The sequence below is a fragment of the Diadema antillarum genome, unplaced genomic scaffold, assembly GCF_040938485.1.
Source record: "Diadema antillarum isolate AM-2024a unplaced genomic scaffold, OU_Dant_1.0 seq00001317_RagTag, whole genome shotgun sequence".
NCBI classification, from domain to species: domain Eukaryota; kingdom Metazoa; phylum Echinodermata; class Echinoidea; order Diadematoida; family Diadematidae; genus Diadema; species Diadema antillarum.
This window is the reverse complement of record NW_027272089.1, coordinates 134,555-156,294: the sequence shown is the minus strand read 5'-3', so window position 1 is coordinate 156,294 and position 21,740 is coordinate 134,555. Positions and strand designations below refer to the sequence as shown.

At 39.9% G+C, this 21,740-nt stretch overlaps 1 protein-coding gene across 1 annotated transcript in view; it reads left to right on the top strand.

The window, feature by feature from the left end:
• The first annotated feature begins 6,125 nt into the window (after positions 1-6,125).
• Positions 6,126-21,740, top strand: part of LOC139708181 (growth hormone-regulated TBC protein 1-A-like) — a 37,542-nt gene continuing 21,927 nt past the window's right edge. Inside the window, exons 1-2 of the mRNA XM_071620156.1 lie at positions 6,126-6,538; positions 17,043-17,197. Coding sequence (XP_071476257.1) covers positions 6,462-6,538; positions 17,043-17,197 — 232 coding nt within the window. The 5' untranslated portion in view covers positions 6,126-6,461. The remainder of the gene's footprint in view (positions 6,539-17,042; positions 17,198-21,740) is intronic.

The following is a 21,740-nucleotide window of genomic DNA, read 5'->3' as shown; positions in this document are numbered from 1 at the left end:
GCAACTCAGTGTCATTCTTGATGGAACACCTCTTCCATACACTGCTACACCAACCTACCTTGGAGTGAAGTTGGATAGGCAGCTGACCTACAAGGAACAACTCAAGGCCATAAGTGCAAAAGTGTCTTCAAGGAACAACCTCCTTCACCGACTTGCAGGCTCAAAATGGGGTGCCAGTGCAACCACTCTCCGCACTAGTGCGCTAGCACTGGTATACAGTGCCGCGGAATACGCCTCCCCTGCGTGGTGTAGGAGCTCTCACACCAAGAAACTTGACTCAGTTCTGAATGACACCATGAGATTAATAACAGGATGTCTCCGGCCTACACCAACAGAATTCCTACCTGTTCTCTCAGGCATCGCTCCTGCCCCCATGCGCCGAGAACATCACACACATAGGCTGGTAACCAAGGCCTCCAGCAACCCGGACGACCTCCTCCACGGCGTAGTTGAGGGCTCTGTAACTCTGGGTCAGCGGCATCAGCGACTGAAGTCTCGCCGCCCTTTCTCCCGCCATGCAGCAACGCTGAGAGGATCAGACTTCAACATCTGCCAGACATGGAGAACACAAGCTGGGAAGACACCCAACGACCTGCCCAACTCGTTGTCACGCCCAATACATCTGTCCCCCCAGGAGCAAACCTCCCAAGGAGTGAGTGGGTGTCTCTAAATCGGATTCGAACGGGAGTTGGGCGTTTCAATGCAGCCATGCATCGTTGGGGGCTACGCCCGTCAGCAGCTTGCCAGTGTGGTGCACCAGAACAAACTGCTCAACACATCTTGAGTGAGTGCCCTGATCTCCGCCCTCCTGACAACATGGACCTGACACACCCTACTCCACAGACTGTAACTTGGCTACAACAATTGAGGGACATTACTTAGCTGCTGCTGCCTCATAAGCAAGAAGAAGATAGATCCACGGTATAAATGTCCACAGGGAAATGTGCATAATCCAACGTTATGACGACCACGTCCAGTCGATGTGTTGAATGACGATTCAGCCAATAATATCTAGCTAGGAATCCAGCCCGTCACAGCTTTGCCGTAGCAATGTCCATTGACACAAAAAAATGGAGTCTATCTTCAATGTAGGCAAATTAATTCTCTGTGCAGGCAAAATGTCTCCCAGGCCTTATAAGGCCTGTTATGTTTGTATAAATACAAACATTACAGGTCAGCGGGTAACACAGGACTGACTATATACTAGTAAACAAGTCGCTTCAGAGCCAGAAGTGACGTAACTCTCAGAGCAGAGGTGTTGGGTACTCTGCCTACCTCAGAGTTTCTCCGGCTTATATACTATCCATTCATCCCTTTCTTGAACATTCTGTAATTTTCTCCAACCTGGGGCCACATACTTGAATATACATGTACTAGCAAGTCCAAAACTGTTCCAGAAATCCTAGCTGGCTCACTGCCTAACTATGTGCATAACATCCTGCCAAAAATAACTACCAATCACATTGGGCTACAGGGGCAGTGCTTCACTCAGCCAAATATGTGAGCACTTCCTAGAACATTCTAGATTGGGTGAAATCATTCTAGATAGAGTGAGCTATGTATTTCCTGTCACATGCATGTACTGTAGCTACATTGTATACCACCTAGAAAATTCTCCACTAATCTGGTCAGCCTGTATGTACTGTATATCTATACCAAATAGAATGTTCTTCATTAATCTGGTCAACATGTGTACATAATACGCATTAAAACAACTACATATACAGTACATCATACATGTACATAACTACTAATGTGTACATTTGTGACAAATATAAGAATAATTTTTATTGCTCGATCAATGCAATCACGTGTAAGCTTTTAATGAATACTTTCAGATGAATGGCAAAGTGAAAGCAACATGGCTCACATAGCTCTGCCCGTACTTATACGGTGAAATAAATAGTATTAAAGTTATGATCACAGTCCTTCGCAGTGATTTTTTACTATGTTTAATTCCCTAGAAATTTGAATTAAAATGCTCTATAAACGCGATTCTTTAACTCTGTTTTTACAAAAAGCCACTACGGGGGGGGGGGGGGGGGGGGGAGGTACCCCCTCCCACACCCCCTCCCCCCCCCCCCCCCCAGGTCGCTTCGATCCCTCACCGAGGATCTCACACCGTGTCATAATGTACCCCGTATGTTATTATCATAATTATAGTCCTTCGCAGTGATTTTTTTTTTACTATGTCTAATTCCCTAAAATTTGCTTTCAAATGCTCTATAAAAAACGCGACTTTTGTACTCTGTTTTTTAAAAGGTCTCTACCGTGGGAGGGGTGGGGGGGGGGGGGGGTAATCCCCCTCCCACACCCTTCCCCCGCTCGGTCGCTTCGCTCCCTCACCGAGGTTCTCACATAGAGTCCGTCACTTAAATGTGCCTCTGTCGAGATTTTGCCCCCCCCCCCCCCCCCCCCCAAAAAAAAAAAAAAAAAAAAAAAATCACCCGAAGTGTTCCGGCGCGCTTGAAATATCCTGACCTTTCCTCTCGAGAAAATAACAACTTTTGTTTTACTGACATTGACTTGGCGAGACCATAACTTACAGTATAGCCTATTCACTGAGAACATTTAAAGCTATAACTAATTCATTTTCGCTTATTGCTATCATAGTACTAGTATCAGCGTATCGTCTGCATACAGAAGCGAATAAAGTTTTAAAAGAACGTCTATGCCATTGTCGAACATGAGCTTGTTCATATAGCAGTTTTTGGTCACAAATGAACACCATTAAATCTCTCATGTACAATTCAAAATCGTTCAAATATCAGATGGCAAAGAGAAGAGGAAATAAATTCTCACCTTGTCTGACACCCATATTGCAATTGAAAAAAAAAATCAGACTTCTCATTATTATTTATCTATACGCAAGATTTAAGATGGGGGTACATTATATATCACTCTGAACACTTTTCCCAAAACGTTGTTTTGTATAAGCTTATACAAAAAAAAACCCACAAAAATACCACAAAAATATTCTGTCTATTCAATCAAATTATGCCTTTTTTGTAATCTGCGAAGGCGCAGTATAATCTTTTCTTCTGGGAAAGGTACAAATCTATGACAGAATGCAGCACAAATACGTGGTCAATAGTGGAATAATTTTCTCGAAATCCTGCTTGTTCTTCACCAATAAGATCTAAGGAATTAAGATATTGATTGAGTCTTTCATTTATCATGGAAGAAAATAGTTTTTCAACACAACTTAATAATGAAATACCGCGATAATTATCTGAATCATCAATGGACCCTTTCTTTTCTATATAGATTGGACGAATATAAGACCTATGGACCATTCTGTTGGTATGATCCCTGTATCAAGAATGACATTAAACAATTTAGTTAACACACCTATCAATGAACCATTGCTATTTTTCAAACACTCGTTCACTATTAAATCACTTCCAGAGCTTTTATTTTTCAGTAGCTTGATATGCTTTACTATTATACTTCTTCCATTATAGATAGGCCTATTGGGTTGTTAAAAATGTCTGCCTTTTGACGAAATTGAAACATTAACATTGCGATCAATCAGGTTACTAAAACTTATACTGTTTTGATTTGGTAGACCATTATCATTCAAGTTTTCAAAGTGCGCCTGGAATGTACCAATACTGATAGTGCAAGTATTTACTTAGTATTTTCTTTTTCTTTTTCGGGTTTAATATTTTCATTATACGCTGCCTGCCTAATTTCGAGTTTCTGGTTATAAGAAATGGGTCTCGATCGGTGCCCTTCAGTGAATAGTAGGCCAGCTATTAAGTCACCTCTGCCCACAGTTATGATAGATAGTAAAATATCAAGTCAAAGTATGATCTGTAATGAGGATTTCAGCCAGCGTGTTGGTTTCAGTACCAAAAAAAAAAAAAAAAAAAGTGAAAAGAAGAATGCATTATTAGAGTCAAATCTAAAGGCCGTGTCACACCATTCCAGGCAAGTTACGCGGGCTTGTGGCGAGGAGGTAGTTTCCAGCACGTAGAAGATTTTCAGCGGGCGAACAAGAATGTTTGCAATTTTCATTCATGCCTTGTCATACCGTACGGGGGGAACTTCTGCGGCTTGACTTGCGGGGAAACAAATTTACTCCCCGGAGCTCTCCGCAGCTGGTCCGCACCTGACAGTATCTAGCGCGCAGTTGCCCGGAGGTGCTCACGCAAGTCCGATTTAACCGCAGCCAAGTTTTGCGAGTATGACCAAAACTTTTTCCGGGTGAGTCGCGGGAATGCCCGTAGAGGTCCACGCAGAACGCCAGTAGGAGACCCTTAGCGGCAGTACTTCCCAGGCAATTCCCACGCAGGTACTTCGCAGTCCCGTATGCAGCCAAGATAATGAAATTCTGTGAGATTTCAGCCATTCCATTAGAGGAATTCCTTCACTGAGTTGTCAGCCCCCACGCGACTGGTACAAAGGTCACACAGTATACTCGCAATTAGTATAACGCGTCCAGCAAGTAAGACACACGCGCTGACTCGCACAAATCCTTTTCCACCCTCAGGAATGTTCGGTATATGCTAGAAAATCCCTACACGTAACAAGCCCGAGTAGCTTGCCCGGAAAGGTGCACCACAGGGCCTAAACACGGTTGCGGGTAAAAAGATATGCGTGCGCACCTCCGGGCGACTACTTTTGAGATACATGCCAGGTACTGTCATGTGCGGATCATCTACGGGGACCTCCGGGTAGTCAAAATCGTTCTTTGCAAGTCGCACGCAAGGCTGGTGTGACACGGCCTTTAGACGTGTCGCGCATCTTTTTCGGGGTTTCGGACAGGGTTTTTCTAATGAGCGCCATCTGTCGTACCAGGGAGGTTCCTCTCACCTCCCTGGTCGTACCTAGTTCAAATCGTCAGTGGTCCGAGCTTGAGTAGTATACTAGTAGCAGGCAAAATTTGGAAAAATGTGAAACTATGTTAATAGGATCTAAAAAAAAGGTTAAACATGTGAATTTGAATGTGATTGTAAATGATGTTAGAATAACTCAAGTTCCTTATTGTAAATATCTCGGTGTGTATATTGATCAGTCACTAGACTGGAGCCATCATATTGAACATTTGTGTAAACGCATTATCAGAGATTTGTATCTGTTAAAGAGAATAAGACATTTTATATCAATTGAAACAGCTGTTACATTCTATAAATCCATCATTCAAAGTAACTTTGACTATTGTGATGTTATATGGTCAAATGTTAATCAGAGTCACATTCAGCGTCTTCAAATTCTTCAGAATCGTTCTCTAAGAGCAGTGTTGCAGGTGAATTCGAGATACCCAACTAATTTGTTATACTCACAAATTAATGTTGACACACTTGAGATGAGAAGGAAAAAACATTTGTTGTGCACAATGTATAAAGTCGCTTATAATTAACCCCTAAATATATAAGTGAAATGTTTGAGTTGAAAATTTTTGATTATGATTTAAGGAATACAACGCTGATATTCAAGTTACCATATATCAAAACCTGCTTTAGGCAAAGGAGTTTTAGTTATCAAGGTCCAAAATTATGGAATACATTGCCAACATGCGTAAAACAGCAAACAATTTTTAGCGGTTATAGACGGAGTTTGAATTTGTATCTGACACCACAGTGATATTGTACCCATTCCCCATCTTTTTTTTTTCAAGTAAACCAAGCATGTATTTATTTTTTTAATGTAAATATTTTTTTTTCTAATTTTGTTCTGATTTGTTTCATCTAATTGTATTTTGTATATATGTTTCATGTACATGTGTATATGTTTTGAAAAAAAAAAGTATGTCATTTTTACCTCATGATGCACGGACATGAGGAAGAACAGCCGTCTGGCTGAATCATGTGCCGTGTTGAAATAAATAAATGAAATGAAAATGAAATGAAAATGAAGGTACACTACATGAGCTCTGTCATGTCAAGCTGCTAGCGAGCTACCATACCCTACCATAGCCGTAGCCGTGCCGCCAGTCGATCGATCGGCGGCTGTGTCTCATGTGCTAGATTCAGCAGAGAGGTCGCTGAACTGAGACTACTACGGTACACCGAAGATCTGATCTTTGCTATCTACACTACACTACACTACACTACCAAAGATTGTGTACGATCTTATACTGACTACTAGTACAGTGTACTATGAAGTGCTGCTAACTCCTCGAATGTCAAGTAGACAGGGACATAGTCTACTTCCTATTTCGCAATTCGGGGAGCCTGTTTGAAAGTGTATCATTGAGAACTATTCGGCGTCATTGGGACAGGTATTTGGGAGAGTAGATCTACATGATCTCGTAAATCTACATCCTCATTGCTCATAGCATAGCTGGGGAAAGCGGAACAGCTGACATCAAGTTATAATACTAGTAATAAGTCGCCCGTCACTGCTGCAGCGTGATCCTCCCCTTGACTTGGCCTAAAGTAAAGCTTATCTGAGAGCTACGACGAGGAGGCGTGTTTGTCTTCGGCGGCGGTACGCGGTTGGGGCGGTATTAAAAGATGGCAACAGCAGCAGCAGCAGGTGGCTCTGCTAACGATAGTAACAACACAAGGGACGATCACGCCTTATATCGCAGGTAGTATTAAAAAAAAATAATTAAAGTGTATGTGACCCCCCTCATATTGTGTGACAATGAGCTAGATTTATCAGTTATGTGATACTATAGTACTGTTCACTTGCCTTTCATGCGCTACCTTTGAGGGTGTATTGGCATTTTTGCCACATCCACCGGCGAAGTGGCGAGTTGGTTACAGGTGAGTCGCCCGGCGTTGTGTGTGCGCCTGGAAGATGTGGTCATTATTCATGGATGGAGTAACGTTAGGCTGTCTATGGACTTCGAGTTCGACCATCGATTGCATACCGCAGCCTCACCACAAGCATTTTCTGAAGCAAAAGTCATATCATGTGCTTGACCGAAAGATCGGTCTGTATCTGTCCGTCGGGGAATGTTCCGCGGAGACTACGTCTGGCTTCACGGATCCCCTAGGACAGCGTTAATGGCAAAATATAAAAGAGTCCTCCGGACAGACGGATCTTTCTGTCTAATCATGTGCATTCATTGTGTGAAATCATAGATCTTCTAGTCGTCTTGGCTGGCTGAAATTAAAAGGTAACGTTAGAGAGAGATCTGGACGTTTTACTTTTAGTGGACTCTCGTTTGACATTCAACTCAAGGATCACATTTGATAAGCTGTTGCAAAATCAAACACACTGTGATGTGTACTGTTCAGTGTTAAAGAGTTAGAAGGTCGTTTGTACATATCATAGGCCTACATTTGAATGAGGATAACGTAAGATTGGCATTATTGTGAAATAGGTCCCCACTCCATTCACCACCATTCATTTCGTCATAGCCAGGAACTTTTTTCAACCTCCATAGACTTTGCACGTAGTGGAGACACAACACGCAGAACGAGAGGGGACCGATATTACGATTTGGCTGTAGGACTTTGTATAGGCATTGTAAGACCTATCTTGGAATAAGTTCAGGTTGTATGGTCACCATTAAAGTAAAGTTAGCAAAGGAGACTCGAAAGTGTCCAAAGAAGGCCGTGGCCATTAAAATGATTCCAGGTATTAGACATTTGTCCTGCTTAAGTTATGTCTCTACGTCACCTATCCTTACCATCTGTCACTTACAGGCATAAAAGAAGGGACATGATTGATGTGTAGAATATCACACTAAAGTTTGACGTGTTGTGTTGTACAAAGTGACACTGATGGTAACTACAGCCCAGACGCTATGGCGTCTAGTCGGGCTACAGTGGTGGGAGGGAGAACTTCCGGTCACTCAATGAAGCTTGGAAAACATGTTAAATTGGATGCGAGGAAGTAGTAAATTGAAGTAAATTTACTACGCCATTTGTGAGTCTATATTTTGGCAAATCGGGAATTCCTGACGATTTCGCGAGTGGTTTAATTCGCGATCGTGGAGTCCTGTACTAAACGGAGAATTGTACATGCGCACGTCACATTCACATCGGGATCAGAGTCAATAGAATATGATTTTCTTGTCTTTTAAGGTAGAATACATTCAGAACTTTTGTGAAAGTGGATTTTTTTCATCTTCTTGATGCCAAATGCGTCTTATACTCCAGTATGCCTTGTATACAAGAAAATGTATTGTACAAGAGATCATGGTCTCTAGAATCAAAATGGTTCAGCAGTATCCATTCAGGACTCAGGAGGTGAAAACAATCAAATTGATTACTCTACGAAGTGTTTGGTAGAATGGGTATGGAACTTATCAATACATTATAAATTTTACATGTTAAAGGTAGGGGATACCTTTTACAGACCTCCCAAAATGCAGCAAAACATTAAATATGAACCTCGGGGGACTTGTTTAGGCCACTGCTGAGAAATTTGGAAGTCAACAGTTATCTACAATTTGAATAATGCACAAAACTCAACTACTCAGTAGTTCTGTGTGTCAGCCACACTTAAGCCTTTTTGTTGCAGTCTTCTGTATTTTTTTATCTATAAACACAAATCTAAAAGTATAAGAGCTGATGTAATAACATATAGAGTGTGTGGCAAGAATGTATATAGAAATGTTTGTAAGTTTTGATGAACTTTCTTCACAAAATATACATGATGGACACACATGCAGTACATGGGTCTGCAAAGGTAGCCTAGTAATGTACTGGAATTTACGGTGAGCCCCGAAAAAAATTCAATTCAAAATCTAACGGTCAAAAAAAGTGTACTAAATGTTACCATCCACTTTCAATACTTTATGGGAGTTTCTAAAATGATACTCTCTCCAACATACCACTGTATTTATACAACTCTTCATTTAAGGCATGCAAATGGGATTCCCTACATGTACCTTTAAAGGGATCGTATAGTTTTGGTTGAAACCTAATATCAGGTTTCTAACATTTTTTGGTGAGATAATGAGAAACCTCATGAAATAAGAAAGAGCATGTAATTCTATGAGGAATTCAATGTTTATTTGATGAAAATTGGTTTTGAAATGGCTGAGATATCGAAAAAAGATCGATTTTGATAAAGTGTGGGACCCACACTTTATTACGATCGCTTTGTTTTACTTTGTTTTTGGATGTTTCAGTCATTCCAAACCCGATTTTAGTCAAATAAACTTTGAATTCCTCTTAAAATGGTATGCTCTGTACTATATCATAAGTGTTTTCTTGGTATCTTGCAAAAAGTTGGAAGCCCAATTCTCATCTCCACCAATACTGTACCATCCCTTTAAAACATTGGAAGTTGAAACTTGAAGGCAAGATATCTTGACTGAAGTGCAGTTTGACTGTGATCTTGAAATGACTTTGATCTCACCCTCAGATGACATTAGACTACATGTACAGTACTATTTATGACCAGATGTTTGTCTATTTTAAATATAATTCATCCCCTTGTTTGTTGTACTTTGTATGTGGAATGTACACTACCGGTACTTTGTATGTTAAGCAGCAGACCGCAAATTACATGCCCTTGACCAGACCAAAGCGTAGATTTTAGATTGACAGTACAGTGTGTGACAACATACAAAATCCTGGATCCTGTCACTTTATGATTACATACATGATGTACATGGCACATACTGTACCTGTTCTGGGCAAGCACAAAAAGATCAAACTTCATCCACTTAATGATTTGGTGCTTTGAAAAAAAAGAATGCATCAGTTCCTCTGAGTCGCATCTTTAGCATCAAACAGGTCTCTAGATCCGAGATGCACTGAATTTCTGCCAACTACACCACACAACTATCCTTCAGGAGGGTTTATATTATTTACAAAAAAAAATTTCCTGACCCCCAGAAGTAAGTCAACCATGGGAACCTCGTAAATGATTAATGATTCGTTGGAAAGCCAAATGAAAACATTCCATATTACTTGAATGCATCATCAGTAACTCCGGCTCACCTCTTTGCCTCCAATTGTTTCAGTTGAAACACCTCTGGGTCCAAGCTACACTGTACTACAGGTATCTAAAATCATGTTTTCAATCATACCTCCATAACGGAATGGAAATTTTCAGTGAAATTTACATGTCACATAGTTCAAGTCATGGTCTATCCATTCATGTTAGTAAAATTAACTCTACAGGGTAAACATGCGCGTACATACAGGCATATGTACATTGAAATTTGAACATGCTCCAATCAAACTCAAAATTTTTAGATTTAGAGGCGTTTGATTAAAAAAAAAAAAATCAGTGGACCTGTGCACATGCTCACGTTTATGCACGCGCAGCTTGTATGCAATAGAATTTTCCCATTTTTTTTAATGGGTTGGCTGTCTTATGACGTCAAGGAATGATTCTACCAAGTTTCAAGTCAATCCGACTCAGTATGACGTCAAAGTGGAAATTATGCATGTGCGTCAATGGTGAAATACAGTGCAAATACGCCCATAACTGCTGATTTTAAATCTGTCTTCGCTTGTTAGGATGGACAATGACCCCTCATTTTCTTTACATTCTGAAAGCTGATGAGTTGTGCATGTCATTTCATGGGTGGCTGATGCTGGCAAAATGATTGAAAGGTCTCACATTCCTCTAAGATAAAAATGACCTCATCAAATTTCAAGTTCACTTGAGTGTATCTCACTTATCCTTGGCCAATTTTCACACAGATTTCAGTATGTTGCACCCACTTTAATTGTCTGTCAGATAAGTAACCTCAGATTTGAAATTGGATGATGTTATCACCTCAACAACAAAAAAATAGATTGAAGGTAACCTTGTAACATTTACCATTTTATGTGATCTTTATGGCAGTCCATTTTTTTCAGGAAATGCCAGCTGACTTCACTATATTCATTGAGCACTACCTCACTTATCCATTGGTGAATTTCTCCCAGATTTGAAAATGTTTTAGGACACTGGATGATTGGCAATTTGCCCTCTATTTTTTTACATGGGACGTAGGGATTATGTCGAAAAACTTGGTTGAAGTTGAAACTTTATGTAGCTTCAATGTAGGGAGATATTGGACATTATTACACACTACTCATTGTGGTGATGTGGCTCAATGGGTAGTGCATCGGACTCTGGATTCAAGGATTGGGTCTTCGATACTTGGTCTTGCCATTTTGTTTCTTTTTAAAAATCCTTACATTTTTCCTTTTTCGTTTAATAGTAATCATGTCTTATTCACCCTTCCAAACTCTATCTCTTTCGATTTATGTTTTTTCTTTAAAATTAGATTTCTATATGACACCTTAAATTATTTCTTTATTTTTCTTTCTTTCTTCCACTTTCTGTGCTTAAGAACAACAGGCTCTATCACCCCCATATTTTGCACATGTTTAGTCCATATCAGGAACATGATTTCATAAATAACAACTACTTCATCAAATACCATCATGGCTGTATGAATAACGTCAGAGGTCATAAATTCTTCATCCTGTATCTTTGTAAATTATTTCCTATTGCTCTCATATTTTGTATGCATGTTGACCATGTTGCAAGAATCATTGCAAATCATAAAATAGCGAGTCTCTGCTCAGACACCATCTTGGCTGTGTAAAGTGGGATAACAGGTAAATTATACTTTATTCTGTATCTTTGTTAGTATACGCGGTATCATTCCAATATTTTTCCCCATGTATGGACCATGTTTCAAGGATCATTTCACAAAATAACTACTTTTTGCTCAGGTGTTTTCCTGGCTGTCCAAGGTGGGTTAAAAGGTCAATTATACTGCATTCTGTATCTTTGTTAGTATAATATGCCGTATCACCCCCACATTTTGCACACATATAGACCATGTAACAAGAATTATTTCTTAAAGTACTACTTTTTGCTCAGACACCATCTTGGCTGTGCAAATTAGGGTCAAAGGTCAGATTTAAATCATCCTGCACTAAAACTAAAATTTAAATATGAATATTTCCTTTAAAGATAGTGAAAAATTGAAAATGAATTCTTTTACCCAATATCAAGGATAATGAATCCTAAACTGGTCAGAGCGTCTCTTTCATTCGTGAGGAATTTGTGATATAGTCAAGATGACTACCAAAATAAATGCCAAACCAGAAACTCCCGTATATTTCCGTTTGAATGGTGACAAAAGACCAAGCTTGTCATAACTGAGCTCGTTATAACTGAGCTGGTCTGCCATAAGTTTACACGCAATGGAAAATGGAAACAACACAATCACCTCATTAAATGCGGTACTTCATTATACAATTAAATAATCTTGTTATAACAGGGTTTTACCATTGTGAGGAGCTTAGAGATTTCCCTTCTTCTGAAGTGGATATACACTGTATCAGTCTTCCTGTCTGATTGATTTTAACAACTCTACTTTCTTCAGCTATGTTGCAGTTGTATGATATTATACCTAAAGGAGATATTGCACTAGGTTTAGGAAATTTACTGATGTCTCAGCCCTTACCTTTTTCATTAGAAAGGCATTGTATATTCCAGAATGCTTCCTAAATAATGATATCATTATTTGAAATGACTGCAATATATACATATTCATGAGCTCAGAATGCATGGTTTTCATTATAAAAGTTTGACAGTGATATTAAAATTGTACTTACATACATTTTGACATCTGTTTGAAACATTATCTTTCATCTCTTTTGAAAGTGTTGAGGATATTCCAGAAAGCAAGTGGTTGACTTTATTTCAATGACCCCCAACTTGCAATGACTTTGATTTATGTTGAATTGCAATGCGAAGCAAAGTTTTACTCTATTAAGGCGTCACCTTGCAGCATGTTTGCAGGATGTTTGCAGGATGTTTACAGGATAGTCACGTCCCATTTTGTAGAAGCTGAGTGCACTTCTTTATCTTGTTACATGTACATGTATGTGGGTCTAAAGCTCTTTCAAAAGCACTGGAATTCCAGACAGTGGGCCATACATCTTGAAGCGCTGATACTTGTGAATATGATGAATAAAAACATCCTATCTCAGACTCTTGTGTTGTAAGGGCTGAAGACAATTTCATCTGGTTCTGTAGATGTTCCCAATGTTATAACATCACTTGGAGCCAAGGTTGTGTGAACAGCTGTGTGAATTTGTCCTGTGCAGATAAACATATTGAAGAAAAAAGTTTATAAGAAGCCTGTAGAGGCATTTTCAGATTTTTTTCACTCGTATTCACATGTTAAGAAAAGTTAGATTAGTACTTACAGGTAAGAAAAGTCAAATTAGTTAGGTTCACATGATATTCCTAACTTCCTAATCTTGTTAAACTTGGTTTTAAATAGTACTGTACAGTGTGGACACACTAAAAAATTATCAACATAACAAGATTTCTTGTAGTTTATGCTCTATCTATGCACTACAGGGAGTCTAAACAGATTTGAGCTATGATCATAAAACTCATACCATAGGTACATATCCTGTAAATGCCATTCAAATATGAATATAAGTGACATCTGACAGGTTTAGAGGTCAAAATGCCAATGAACCTTCCCTAATTTGATAAGCACGGTACTCACAGTATTGTGATGTACCCTCATTTACTTTCCACAGATTTGAGCTATGATCGCCAAACTCATGTCACAGGTACATAACTTAAAAATTCCGGCCAAGTTTGAATATGGATGATGTCTGACAAGGTTAAAGGTTAAATGGTCAATGAACTGATAAGTACTGTACCCATAGCATTGTGCTGTACTCTCAATAACTTTCAACAGCTTTGAGCTATGACCACCAAATTCACACCACAGGTACATCACCTAAAGATGCCAGTCAAGCTCAAATATTAGTGAGTTCTGGCAAGGTCAAAGGAAAAAATGTCAATGAACCTTCCCTGATAAGCACTAGTGTGTGATATCAATAACTTTCCACAGCTTTGAGCAATGATCACAAAACTTACACCACAGGTGCATCACGTAAAGATGCCAGTCGGTGAAGTCAGACATGGTCAAAGGTCAAAAGGTTAATGAACTATTATGTTTAAAAGCACTATAATCAAATTCTGATGTGTGGGGGAGACATTGCTTGGTGTTTGCGTTGTTTACATCAGGTGGTGCTTTTTTTGTCTTGAAGTGTCTTGTTATATGCACTGGCCTTTTAGTGTTCCATTTCTTAATGTATCACATTTGGAAGTGACCCATTTATCACCTTCATCCAGTTCAAAATATTCACATGGATTTTAAATTTTCAAAGGAGCTGCACTACCTTGTCCATTTGGTGTCATGTCCATGGTGCTATCAAAAATATATTTTTCCCTCAAGCTGAAACAGAAATGCTGTACTTTTTTTCCTGCCTCTTGCTATATACAGTGGGTTAAATAATGTTCAAATGAATGGTGTTTCCTTTAGGACATTATACCTGGATTTCAATATTCCAGAGCTTTGCAAAGTAGAAATGTGTCTGAAGTGCCATGTTTTTGGCATGGAAATTCCCATATAAATTTGTATATTTTTGCAGAATACAGTGTATGTCATCTTTCATGGTACAATGTAATTGATTAATTGAACCCTAAAAGAAATACATGTAATTACCAGTACAATATTTTTCAGGTTCATAATCGTAACTTGCTTTTGAATATCTTATTGTTGCTACCCCTTGTGAGAAAATGATAGCTATTAAAAGGAAAGCATATGAATAAATTAAATTGAAGCAGTGATATTATCTATTGTATGAAGCTAGTGCAATCAGTTGCTGTTAAAATGTAAAGTCGTTTCTGTCTACCTCAGCAATGAGTACCAACACCAAACAACCAAGAAACTATCATGCTTATTTCTTGCATGAATGATTTCAAGGACAAGTTCATCTTCATAAACGTGAGGATTTGGTGAATGCAGCAACATTAGCCGAACACATCAGTGAAAGTTTGAGGAAAATCAGACAATCCGTTCAAAAGTTATGCATTTTTACCTCATTGAGTGAGCTATTGCGATCGCTCTTCATCTGGCGTTTGGCGTCCGTCGTGCGTCGTCCGTCGTGCGTCGTCCGTCGTGCGTAAACTTTTTACATTTTCATCTTCTTCTTGAGAACCAAATGACCGTTTTCCACCAAACTTGGCAGGTACATTGTAGCATCCCTAGGGGGATAGGATCTCAATCTGATTTTCAACAAACTTGGTAGGTAGCATCCCTACAAAATTGTAGGGGGATAGGATCTCAATTTGTTCAAATGGGCACCGTGGCCCACCTGGGGGGGCCCCCAGGGGGCCCAAACCCCCTAAAATTAAGGAATCTTCAAAAATCTTCTGGAACCAGAAGTGATAGGGCTTAGATAATACTATGAGTTAGTACATTGATGACTGTAGTTTCCAGTTTGTTCATGGGATTGGCGGAATCGGGGGTACCTCCCCCCCCCCCCCCCCCCCCTTGGGACTCAGGAGAGGGGATGGAAAGAAATCCTACAGTTGTAATGGGACCTGAATTGTACTTGTTCATCTTCTTCTTGAAAACCTCATGATGAATTTTGACCAAACTTTATAGCAGGTAGCATCCCTAGGGGGATAGAATCTCAATTCCTTCAAATGGGCACCATGTCCCTCTTTGGGAGCCCCTAGGGGGCCCCACCCCCCTCCCACATTAAAGAATATTTAAAATCTTCTACTCTAGAACCAGAAATGATAAAGCATGAGTTTGTACATTGATGACTTCAGTTCCAAGTTTGTTCATTGCAGATCCAGGGCTGCCTGCCCCCCCCCCCCCCCCCTGGAGTTGGGGGGGGGGGGATCCATATGCAGACCTACAACTGTAAGTTTCCAATGTTCTTAGGTAAGAGTGTGCAAGAATGCATGGAAGGTGAAATTGCGATACTCAGGTGAGCGCGTGACCCCCGGGTCTCTTGTTAAAGTTTCTGCTCAGTCACCACTGGACGAGAAGACTACTACAGGTTTTGATGTCACATTGATTGTGTACAACGATATAAAGAAAATTATAAAGAAAAACATATTTTCCCTTTTCTCGCATAACAAAAGAACGCTTAACTTGCCTCTTTCAGAAGCAAGGGAAATAATATTACCCTTAACATACAGCGTACATCAGCACTTGACAAATCAAGGAAATGTGCACTTATTTCAAAAAATAAGATTTTAAGATTCTCTTTATATTTTCTTTATTTCATTCTGCGCATGTGACATCATACACTGTAGTAGTCTTCTCATCCAGAAGTTACTGCGCAGATACTTTAAATATTCATAGCTTTGGAATGGATTGCCTGATTTCCCCCAAACTTTCATTGATGTGTTCTGTTAATATTGCTGCATTCACTCAATCCACGAGAAAGTGGACTTGTCCTTTAATTGTCTGTTTCCACACTGCAAATATAAGTCATCCCATGTTGATTTGCCATGATCAGACATTTTGGAGCTTGGCATGTTGGAGCAGCTGTGGCAAGAAACAAGAATAAATATCTGTCTTTGGAATACATTGCAAGTGGGATTGTGGGATTTGAATGCTAATAGTGTTGTGGAATGATGTGAACATGTTGATAGTTCACAATTTACGTAGCATGAAAATATTTTACGTTGTCCTGTGAAACACTGACAGCTTTGCTTTTGGGTGAGATCCTTCTTCATTTTCTTTTTGTCTGTATCTCTAGTAGACCTGAATGTTTGATGTCATTCACTTGAGTCTGTAGAGAAATCTACAAATTGATGCATAATGGTACTATATGGTACCTCAACAATAATATATTCATATGAACTATTTCATATTTTGGTGTTTTAGTGAATACTGTAAAACATGATATATTCGCAGCATGAATTTCACAAATTGGAGCTGATGGCTTTTTCGTGGCATGAAATTTTCGTGAATTGCCTCTGGCGTTCAATGCATTGTAATAGTGTAGACAAGAAACTTTCACGTGCATTTTAATTTCGCGAATCTTGGCGCTCGCAAAATTTGCAAAATTAAAATGCACGCTGACATTCCTCGTTTACAGTATTGCTTGATCATGCCGTAGTCTCTCCACTAAATCTTGGTACAGAGGTTCACTGAGACAATTGAGCAACATTCTGATGCTTTTATCCAGGATGTCCCTCTCAAAATCCCGTGGTACACTATGTTTTGGACAAACGGGCTACCTTGAGGAACATGGTGTTAATGTGGCATTAATTTTGACTTTCTACCTGTGCATTTACTCCAACTGTTGTTACAATTTGTTCTTATCTATTCTCTGGTACAGTGAGATTGATGCATATGGCTTCAAGAGGCCTGAAGACTTTGACTATGAGACATATGAGGAGTTCATGAAACAGTACTTGTCAGTTCTGGCCAGGAGAGCCAGCAAATGGGCACCCATGATGAAGGGACACGAGAAAGTGCCAAAGTCCAGAAAAGGTATGTATCAGTTCTATGCCTTTTACCTTTGATATTGTGATGTTAAAATTCTCTTAGACTCACATTTTGTCCAGAAAATTTGTATAGTGAATATGATATGACCTGTCACAACAAAAGAACCAAAAAGGATAGAATTAGGTTCGAAGTCAAATTGTTGAAATTGCTTCATGAATTTTGTTTTTGAGATAATTATGCTATATGTGTGTAGTCTAATGCTTTTTCTATCTTCTGTCTAAATTTCATGACAAAATTATTTATGGAAGGGCAAAAAAATCCGGATTTTCTGTGGCATGTTTTCGGGGTGAATTTTAGACCTTAATTGTTGCTGTTAATACTGCCCCTGGTGTTTAGCCTGTTGTAGGGTTCAAAGTCATATTTTGTCTGGATATCTTGTGTGTGTCAAACACATGCCATTTTTTTACAGATATTGAAATTTTGCGTCAGGTACAGGGGCCGCGGAACGGGGGGGGGGGGGGGGGGGGGAGGGGGGCTGGGTGGCTGCAGCCCCTCCACACTTTTGGTTTCATGAAAAAAAAAGAAAAAGAAAAAGAAAAGGGCAAAAAATCGGGAAAAAATCATAGCACCCATGAATTTGAATTTCCAAAGATTCCGCACTTACATAAAGTTACCATCTAAGCACCAGCATAGCAAAAAGGGGGGGGGGCTGGGTGGCTGCAGCCCCTCCACACTTTTGGTTCATGAAAAAAAAAAAAGAAAGAAAGAAAAGGGCGAAAAATCGGGAAAAAATCACAGCACCCATGAATTTGAATTTCCAAAGATTCCGCACTTACATAAAGTTACCATCTAAGCACCAGCGTAGCAAAAAGGGGGGGGGGGGGCAATGGGGGCAGTCGCCCCCTAAAGATTCTGAATAATTCTGAGTGCATAAGACTTACTGACTTAAAGACTATCTGACTGCATTTGTAGACTATGGCTACACTTTGAGTTTTCCAAATATATGCCACAAAATGGCAAGGCTTGACCTTGACCCCCCCCCCACACTGAAAAACGTTCCGCGGCCCCTGAGGTATATATGACAGTCAAATCTAGACTACTGTGTATGCTCATGTTGCTCTTTGTCTATCCTCGTTTATAGGGTCATTAGGTCATATTTAAATTGCTGACTTCTGGCCACACCTGCCGACCGTTTTTATTCTGCTTTGATATACAGGTCAATCGACCATGCTATACTTATAATCTCTATACATTATGGAGTTTGTATTGATGCTGATCTCCATATTTTGCTTTTTTTATAGGGTCAAAGGTAAAATCGTTTTGTTGTGTGCACTCTGCAGGTTCCACTTGTTTATAGATTTTTGCACATATTTTGTAGACGTGCAATGCCTTTAAATCTACACTCCTATTGGTTGATTGGAGGATGCAAAAAAGACATTGGTCACAAGTTCAAGGGTGTGGTTTTGATGTTGCTGCACTATAAGGAACCAGACTTTCATCAAATAGCAGCGTAACAGGAAAGGACGATACATTTTTAGCTCACCTGAGCCTGAATTCTCAAGTGAGCTATTGCGATCACTCTTTGTGCGGCTTCCGGCATCCGTTGTGCATTGTGTGTGAACTTTTTACATTTTTATATTTTTCTTGAAAACCCCATGACTGATTTTCACCGAACTTGGCAGGGAGCATCCCTAGGGGTAGGATCTCAATTTGAGCAAATGGGCACCATGCCCCACCAGGGTTGCCCCAGGGGGCCCAAAACTCTCCAAATTAAGGAATCTTCAAATAATCTTCTTCTCCAGAACCAAAAATGATAGAGCTAAGTTAATACTATGAGTTAGTACATTGATGACTAGTTGTTCCAAGTTTGTTCATGGCGGAATGAGGAGTGCCCCCCCCCCCCCCCCCGACACCCAGGGGAGGGGGTGAGGGATCCTAATGGTCTATTTTCATCTTCTTCTTGAAAACCCTGTAATGAATTTCCACCAAACTTGGCAAATAATGTACACTGTAGCATGCCTAGGGAGTTAGGATAATAGAGAATATTTACAAATCTTCTCCTTAACCAAAAGTGACAAAGCAGAGTTAATACTGTGAGTTTAAAGTACATTGATGACTGTAGTTCCAAGTTTGTTCTTTGCAAATCCAGGGATGCCCCCTCCCCATTTGCAATGGGGGGGGGGGTACATTTTCATCTTTTTCTTGAAAACAGCATTATGGATTTTCACCAAAGTTGGCAAGTAGCATTCCTATGGGGCTAGGATCTCAATTTGGTCAAATGGGCACCATGCTCCCCTTTGGAGCCTCTTGGGACCCAAACTTCCCAAATCAAGGAATATTCAAGAATGTCTTCTCTACAGTCAAAAGTGATACAGCTTTTAACTCTTAACGTGCCATGGTTGCCAAACGGCGACCATAGTCCTGACGTGCCATGGTCGCCGATCTGCGATAAAGAAGAGCGCGAAAAACATTGATCATTCAAGTTCTTGTGGTACCATAATTTGTTACACCAAAAAACTGGCAATGATATGTACTGGTAGCCGACTAGCATAGCCATCGTTTCCACTAAAAATATGAGTATGCTTACATTGGAAAATTTTGAGTAAATACGTTATTTTTCGGCTAGATGTATTTTTTTCGCGTCGGGAAAATCCGCAGCGAGCGCACCCTCTGCGAGATGTGTCACCCTCTGCGAGATGTGTATAGATCAAAAGTCTCATTGGTAAACCATGCGTGTGTACGCTATTGAATCTGGGTGTATTGTCTATGCGGTTCCACTTGTATTGTTCCGCTTGGATGCTGTCCGGCGGGAAGCTGTTTTGATTTTGTCCCTCAAAGACGGTAAGCTTTCGTTTGTCAGTCAAGTCTTTCCTCCTTTTGTTTTGGTGGACTTCACTAATCGTCCCCATGCCAGCATACAAAAGAAGAAAACGCTTTTGTTCTTGTCTATGCACGTGTGCAGTGAACGGAAAGTTGACCTGTAAACTATGCTGCTTGGTATCACACGTAGTTCCTAGTTTGTTTTGGTGTGATCATCTTCTCCTAGTTTGAAGCGAAATGAAATTCAAAGTAGAAATGTAGTACACTGTATTTCGGAATTTTAGACAAAATATAGAGCGTAAAAGATGACCATTATTTTGCTTAGTTCAGTTTCAAAATTCTAGGCAGCGTTCGCAAAGCGCGAAGAGAGCTGTTGTTTTGAGCGACGACATGCAAATAGTACAAATACTAATCACTGGTTTTGACCCAAAACCGATTTTTTTTTTCTCAAACTTACGAAAGTGACTGGAAATAAACCTACCTAGTTAGTATTCTCTGTGATTTTGACGCGAACTGGCTGTATTGGTTTTACTCCCCGGATATGAAAGTACATTATGGCGCCTGATTCTCTGTATGTGACGATGTGCACGTGAAAAGCAGTCAAATTACATATATTGTTTTCCATGTACTAGTTTTTGTCCCCGCCGAACGAGTTCGAGCAGGGGACTATGAAACGGGCTCCGTACGTGTGTGTGTCCGTGTGTCCGTGCGTCTGTGCGTCCGTGCGTCTGTGCGTCCGTGCGTCCGTCCGTCTCTGTGTGCGTCCGTGTGTGATCAAAATGTTCAATTTGCTACTTCTCTGTCATTTATGAGCCAATTTTGATTCTGTTTGCTTTATATGATAGCATTACATGGGAGCTTTGAAACTTCTACACAGAATTTCAGATGTGACCTTTGACCTTGACCTTTGACCTATATTGCACGTTTTGCTACAAAATGCTACTCCTTCGCCATTTCTAACCCAATTTCGATTTCGTTTGCTTTATGTGATGGCACTAGGTGAGGGCTTCAAAACTTGCACACAGAATTTTGACCTTTGACTTCTTTGACCTTTGACCTTGATTTTTGACCTATATTGTACATCGGCTACAAAATGCTACTCCTTCGCCATTTCTAACCCAATTTCGATTCCGTTTGCTTTATGTGATGGCACTAGGTGAGGGCTTCAAAACTTCTACACAGAATTTTGACCTTTGACTTCTTTGACCTTTGACCTTGATTTTTGACCTATATTGTACATTTTGCTACAAAATGCCACTTCCGGCGGGGACATATATTACACACCGCGAAATTTCTCCTTTTCCTTGTTTTTGTGCTTGCGTCCACCGTTGCATTTGTTTTCTTTTAGGGTTTCTCTTCAATTGGTCTTCATACTGTACCTCTTTCGGCGTGCCTTCTCTCTTATTATGTTGCTTCTTCTTTTCCCTATACATTTTGAAGAAAACTAGTTTTCACGCATTGTGCATGTCTCCCTATCCCTATAATTTGTCATTGTGCTGCCGTATTTTGGAGGATGTTTTGGTTCTTGTAGCTTTCCGGCTATAAATAGCGTGTAAATAACCTTGGCTATGGGAACAACAACTATACCCACTCTCGAATTAGCGACCAGAATCGTTGCGAATGTCAAGAATATATGTTTTATTTCTTTAGGCCAAAAAAACAAACAAAAACAAAACAAACAAAAAAGAACCATCGATAGTCGATTGGTGTATCATAGAAATTGTTTACTCAACCATGCAGAAATGATCAATAATTATTTATCATTTCA